Consider the following 7,663-nt stretch of genomic DNA (forward strand, 5'->3'; position numbering starts at 1 on the left):
CTGTGAAAGAAGAACCACTGTATAAAATACTAAGACCTAATCAGTAGCTAGAGGCTGTTAGCACACACAATGCTTATGAAGTGATTAGTGAACATGAACGCCGATTGTATGGTATTAGATATATGATAAATTCTTTTCAGCTATATGCTGTGAAAGTGATGCATCATGCTTATACTTGCCCCAGAACTGACAAGATCATACTAGAGGTTCACTCAAAATGGACCCCATGTAGACAAACAGCAAGTGAGGAGTATAATTATAAGTGAGTGATTTAAATATATGCTGCAAGTGTAAATTTTAGTAATTGCAAGTGTAGTAATGTTTTTTTGTTTTACCAGGGAGTTGCAGTAGGCTATTTGCTGATACATAGAGGAGTGTGAGGGAGCTGTTAGAGAGCAAGCACAAGCTTGAGAGGGAGCGAGAGCCCAGACACACACTGTCCCTCCTAATTCGAGGGAAGGAGCAGTGAGGACAGACACACACACACACACACACACACACACACACACACACACACACAGACACACGTGTTACTGCTTTAATAGGGAGAGGCTTGCCTACTATACACACTTTGATTTATTAATGAACTTAACCTGTGACTGCATAATAGAAACAAATCACATATATTATTTCATTAAAATAAAGAATAGAAATAGTGAATTGGTTTAAAAAATAGTTAAAAACAGACTGTCAACATGTCACATAGTTAGAGATACACAATGGGGATCAGGCAAGTAGAAAAGGAGATAACACCACTTCCCATGATCCTATCAGAAGGAAAAGGGACAGGAAAAGAAGTAATGAATCTCATGAAAAAGTGGAACAAGATGACAAAAGAGGAAAAAGAAAAACAGTGGCTCATGAGGGGGTCTTTTGATGAAGAAACCTACCAAACTTGGACATAAGACATTCACTGTTATTTTATAATGTAGTTTTCATGGGGGTTTTGTTTGATTGAGTCGGCAGAGTCACTTCCTATTTGTAAAACACACAAACTCGTGTGTGTACAGTTAGCGGCAGTTACAAGCACAAACACATAAGGGAGAGGCATTTTCCTCAGCAGTTAGACAAGACAAATCAGTACAGTTCTACCATTCATTTCTTTAAAAAGGAGAAGCAGCTCCTATTTTACACCATTGACAGTTGTGTGAAAAATGCTGAGTTGAAGGTTGTCCAGCAAAACCGGACTTGTGTAGTTTTGTTTTATTTTTACAGTGTTTATGTGGGTAGCAGGGTGAAGTGTTTTAAAAAGAAATAAAAACTAATCTGTGGTGTTTGTTTTAAAGCAACATGAACTTTCCTCAACAAGTTGACAAAAAAATCTTTTGGAATAATTTTGATTCACATTCAACATTCATCCTTCTCTCTTTCTCTCAGCCCAGGGGAAGTCCCGCCGACAGAGTGTATTGTTTTAAGCAAGAAGCATAGTTGATGACAGCGCACCTAAGGCATTAACAAGGACCCTCACCAAAAGAACAGCAAAATAACCTAATGATACAATCAACGAAAGAGAACCTGAAACCATGTACGCTGAGAAGGGTGAAAGAAAAAACTGAAGTTTGACGGAATGAAAAATACACTACGCAATCAAGAAAAATAATGCAAATACAGCTCATGAAGGAACATGAGAAGCATGTCCCACTGCTCCTTTATACATAGGGTCATTCTTCAAAGAGACTTTTGATGTGGTGCATTTGCACAGGAATCATGAAGACCTCAGTTGGATCATGTAGATGGATTTTTGCAGGTGCCAAGAAGACTTTACAGGAAAAGACATCTTTTTCCCCCACTTAGACAAAAGTGTAAGCTGCTTTTTTCATATGGCACATCATATCATGCCCCTTACCTTGCCCTAATACATACACCACTCATAAATGTTCAACACTGTGCAAGCCTCTTCATTCCAGATGTACAGCATACCTCATTCATGTCCACATGTACAACTTTGTGCATGTTTGTGTGTGTATCATTATGCTGGAGAGGTGGATCAGGAGTATAGTTACATAATGTTTAAATGTTGCCTTTTGATATTTCCAATAACCCTCAAAAAAAATCCTGAACCTGCATCACATACTGCTGTGTTTGAATGAATGGCTGTTGCAACTAACCTTTGGCACCTTATGGTAGTTAAGCTCAGGCTGTCTTCTTTAAATACAAAACCAGTGACCTTGGATGACTGGAACCCATTCAAAGTAACTGACATGAAACTGAATTTCCCAGTGCAGAATGAGTGATGCTGCATGTCTTTTTATAGTACACACTTGTAAAACTAATATGAAGACCTTCCAATTCAGATTGTGTATGAAGAGGACAAACTTGGACACTGTGCAAATCTAAAGCATGCACCTTTGGAGGAGCAAAGGTATTGCACTACTAACTGGCAGAACAGTTATGGGTATTACAAGAATGAATAGTATTATATTAGCATAATGTGCTCACTAGATTACTGTGGTACGTGAACAGGCTATAGAACCCTTCTCAGCTCAACCAGACCAAGCCTCACCTATTATGTATGATTTGAGTATTGTTTCACCCAGTACCCCATTCTCTTTCTCCTTCCTTTTGAGGGCACAGTTAACCAAAAGCATCAAAGCCACTATAACCACAGAAGAGCTGATAACTGTTTTTGGGGAAACAGAGCAGATAATTGTTGATATAATGCCTTCAAAAATATCCCTACTGTGAGTTATGTGCACTGGCAGACGTCCACTGGATAGGTTTGCACAGCCAAGGGTTCTGGATGCTGTAATCAGATGATGAACTAAAAATCAGGAAATGGACTGTTTGTAGTCCAGGCTGAAAGCCATAGAGCTGGCACAACACATACAGAAAACATACACAAACATAACATCTCACAAAACTGTTAGATTAGTTCTTTTGCAATACTTAATAACTTACATCAATTACATCAGTACCTTTGTCATGCAATACTACAGAATTCTCTAGTACACTAGTACATGCACATAAAAACATCTCCATTCCACTGCGCAGACATACTTTCAGTTTCAGAGTCACATGGATTGAAACTGTGTAGTTAGTTCTGCAATTTGTTGATCTGCAAGATTACTTGAATGTGTTTTGTACATGACAGTATTTGCATGGTGAATGTTCAGTTATTAACCCAGTGAATCCACATTAACAGTGATGCTTGGGTTTGTTTGTTTGTTTTTCTTTTTTAATGCATTTTTAAGGATTTAAATCTTTCTTTGTATAAGATAGATGATAATTATGAACAATGACCATGTTGAAATCCATGTCTTCAATAATAGTACAACAGTAGTATATCTTACATATGGCTTGCCTTTTTTAATATTTCAAGAAAACATGCCAAATGAAAAACAAGCCATGTGGAAGTATCATTGAAGGTTTATTTATTTACACTTAAGTTTACAAAACCTGTAACCCGAGGCAAAAATTGAGTAGTCAGAGTAAGAAGGAGCATGTTTGAGACTCTTAACACCTAAAACAGTTATACCTACAGCGTAGTCCTTCCATATAGAACTATAAGACTCCTTTATTCCTACCTGTGAATCACATTTTGAGCAAGCATTTTTGTAATGGTTAAGATGGAAGTTGTATGACCACCATATGAACAAAGGTTTATGAAGGTTAGAGAGCCTTGTATAAAATTAGTTTACCTTTTACTTGAATTTCAGAAAGTTTTGTTTACCACTTGTTTTAATAAAACCCACCTTTTGTTTTCAGTTTCCTTGCATTAGTGGCTATAGCTACTACAGAAATCAGACATTTGGGTAACATTTTATATGAAGGGAGTATTTATAACATATTCCTAACATCTTGCATAAATACTACATAATGCATTCATGGATTATGGATTATTATTAACAATGATGAACTATTCATGTTGTTTCTCACAGTAATTTTAAATAGACTTTTAAAAGTCTCAAATTTAAAAAAAATTCCATATCTCCAATTTTCAGTGCAGTTCATCTGTCTGAATACAGTACAGTAGCTATTATTTTCATGTTACACATGAATACTTCATGAATGGTGATGTAAGATGTCACAAATGGTGATGTAATTTATTGTGTAAGATGTTAAAGTAGCTATTATTTTGAATGTGTTGTGTACATACCCTTCAAATGTTACTGTAATGTGTAGGTACATGCTTTAGTGTTAATGTTATGAAAACTGGTTGAAAGCCACCATCTGGTTACTTGTTTTTGTATTTTGTTTTGTAGAATGTTTAAGAATGTGATGAGACACCAAAGGAGGGCTTCCTTAGAAACAATAACAACTACAGTAACAAATGATGGTCTTTGACAATGATTGGAGCTAATTTCAGATTTATTGTTGTCTTATATTCTTGTTTTAGGGAAACTAATGCACATTTTAATCCACAATTAGGTGTTTCAGAAATACAAAGTGACAACTTCAGTATTTCTTATTCTAAAACAATGAAACAAGGGACTGAGGATTTCTTACAGTTCCCTGAAAAAAAACTCAGTACAAGATCCAGCAGTCTGTACAATAATGCTGGTATAAAATGTTTACAATGTTTAAGAATAGTTTAATTCTTTAAAAAAAATATTGCTGAATTAATTGAGAATGGAAATTGAGCTTAAATTTGATATGAACACAACTGGCTATACAGTTTCTTGATTGTGGATTTAAATACGTGTGTCCTCTGTTTTTATATATTGAGTTAACTAGCCAGACTGTCATGCACATTGAAATTCAATTTTAATGCTGAGCATTTAAACTGTTTTAGTATTTCTTCTTTGCTTTTATAATCACGTCTTACTTTAGTAACTTCAATATCTTGTTAAACACACTAATTATTTAATTAAGGCTACTGGCTCTTAATATTCCTGTTTGATGAATGCATAGTCCTCAGAAAGTTCTGACCAACAGAGATTTTATCTGCACTAATACTAATACGGAAACTGGAAGTGCACTTTCACATTAAATTAACACCAAATTTGGAATTTTAAAAATAATTTTCATTTAATGGCATTTTAAGTAACAAATGATTGATTATTGTAAATTATGCCAAATGCTCAAGTTTCAGAGACTGGTTGATAATTGTTTATAATAGTGATTTACTGAAGCAATCTGTTGAAATTCAAATTAATCTACAAGTCAATCTCTTAGAACATGAGGAGAAAATGTTGATCACATTAGACAGGTATTATCAGTTTGCATGTACCCTGCTTCCAGTCAGACCTTTTGGCATCATTTACTTTAGTTTATCTGTTCAGTTGAGTGTTTAGTTGCCTTCATTCTTGTTGCTCATGAGCATTGAACTGTGATGGAGAAAATGCTTTGTAGACACATCTGTAGTTTGAGCCATTCCTCATTTTTCATTTTAGATGAAAAGTGGAATACATTTTTAAAGATTACTTTCTTATTGTACATTATTTCAAGGAAACATTTCTGATAGAAGATTTCCTGTATTACAACATCAACTCATTTTAATTTGAATCCTTACCTATATTTTTGTCAACATCATTGATAATATGGGTACCTCTAAGCATGTTGGGAATGCTGGATACTTTAATCTTTCCCAGTTTCCTCTGGGATGTAATATTGTGAAAATGACAATAATGGAGGTGGGGTGTCAGACCTCCATAATATTGATCCCCTCACTTTTTCAACTAAGCTGAACTTTTAGTTTTGAAAATGTTAAATTTTATTTTCTATAAGTTTTTTTTAGCATCCTTTTCTAGATGAAGTTTCACAAATCTAGTAGGCAGGCTGTTCTGGAATGAAATTGACTACTTATACATTTCTCACATTAGACAAGAATAGTTAATCAAAAAAGTCTACAAACGCCTTATGATCATTTTTGAAGCATGACAACTCCCACTTTTAATTTGGCACTGCAGTTGGGTTTGTAAATAGAGAACAAATGATCTGTATATCTAGCTACAAAGATAAGATTGGAGCATCTAGTAGCACATAACATCTACTAGATCTGTTGGGGGATGGGGGGAAGGGGGGTTAGCCCTCCGTTATCTCCTACAGTGACACATGGAGTGAATGTCTGTCTGTTTCCATTTCCTTAAACAGTGCCAGTTCCTAAAACATGTAAAAGCAGCAAGTGGTAATGTTGAGACATCAGGACCGAATTTTCCAGTAGCCACTGATCTTTCATGACAATGTAGTGACATAAAAAAATTCTTAACTTCACCTAAAGTACATGCACTTGGTTTGTGTAGACTAGGTACTTATCTTTTTTTGAATGCATGTGCCAATGTCCAATAAAATTTCTGCAAAAGCATTTTAAATTGTTGCATGGGTATTTTGGGGCATGTCTTTACAGTCACAATGTATAATTTGCTAGAAACTAATAGATTGGACAAAAGTAGAATATTTAATCTAGATTATTTTCAAATATGAGGTAATGTTCAGGCTTGAGAACAAACACTATTTTTAATCTATATTTAAATAAATTTAATAAAATAAACAAGGAACAAGGAGTATCAGGCCTCTAGGCATTCACTTTCATATTAGAATCCTCACTGTTCAATTCTGATTCTTTTAGCTCAAATAGGATTTGTCTATTTTGCATTCATGCAATCATGATTTGCAGTCATGCAACTGCCAGTGACCTGTATCTGTCTGTATTATGTACAGATATATCTCTCCTCTGAAAGGGCCTGCAAACTCAAATCAATACGTTCTTGCACCAGTCAAAAGTCACCAACAAAAAATTCCATAATTGTGAGATTACTCATGGTATTAAAACCAGCAAGATAGATGCACAAGTAGCTCATGAATACTAACAAGACCAACACTGATAAATTAAGAGTGTAGCCACTCAGGAATCATTATGGAGTGTGATAGCATCTGTAGCGGAAAGAAGAAATCTCATGATTGATGAGATTTATTCAGGCACTACCCTAATTAACAGGGAAATTAAATTAAGAATTGTTAATTCAGTCTCAAATTAAAAAAGTTGCCAGTTCAATAATGTGATTATTTCTCAGCTACCAAATTACCAGAGGTACTGAGTTCACTAAACTAGCTATAGAACAACAAATGTAACAAACCATGTAACCAAAACAAATTAACCCAAACTAGATTTGTGGTGGACCGAAATGGCCAACTAAGAAAAGGTGTGCTGTAGCCCACCACACCTTCACCCCAGCCAACTACCCTCCGTTGCCCTTAGTTCTCTTGCAGGATATCATGATATTACTGAGCCTCTACCTCTGTCAGAGGGGTCCTGGTTCCTGTCCATGGGCCAGGGGTAAGAGAAAACCCACTTTGACCAGATCAAAGTTTCATCAGAGGAATAATTTATAATTGTTGCTACAGAAGGAAGGACCCATAAACTATTCCAACTACCTAAGTGGACTTAAGGGACACATGATTGTGGAGTACTAGGACGCAGTGGCTACCTTTACTGTTGCATGCACGCTGACCTAATTTACCTGTTGCTCAATCCTCTATATAATCCACAAACATGAGCATCAAAAAAAGCAGTGCTCATGTCTACCCATGCCAGGCCCTGCTAAAAGTTCAGAGACCAACCAATAACCAACCTGGAAGATGACCTTCTGGAGATGTTAAGCAACCTTGGTTTCCTACAGGGACTAAGCCCCCAGACCTCAGCATCACCTGATGTCAGAAGCATGGTAAGAGGGCAAGAGTCCATGCTAGGATAAAAGCTAACTCTAGCCGACCAGCTCTACCA

At 35.9% G+C, this 7,663-nt stretch overlaps 1 protein-coding gene across 5 annotated transcripts in view; it reads left to right on the plus strand.

The window, feature by feature from the left end:
- The window catches only part of LOC113577265 (cyclin-dependent kinase 17), a 37,126-nt gene extending 30,882 nt beyond the window's left edge, over window positions 1-6,244 (plus strand). For all 5 annotated transcript variants that reach the window (XR_014118821.1, XM_027009804.3, XM_081703314.1 and 2 more), the window contains one exon: window positions 1,378-6,244. Coding sequence is in view for 3 of the 5 variants with exons in the window: in XM_081703314.1 (XP_081559440.1) it covers window positions 1,378-1,428 (51 nt within the window). In the remaining 2 variants the exon portion in view is untranslated. The remainder of the gene's footprint in view (window positions 1-1,377) is intronic.
- Window positions 6,245-7,663: the final 1,419 nt, after the last annotated feature.

This window comes from Electrophorus electricus, chromosome 20, assembly GCF_041902795.1.
Source record: "Electrophorus electricus isolate QZ-2024a chromosome 20, ASM4190279v1, whole genome shotgun sequence".
NCBI classification, from domain to species: Eukaryota; Metazoa; Chordata; class Actinopteri; order Gymnotiformes; family Gymnotidae; genus Electrophorus; species Electrophorus electricus.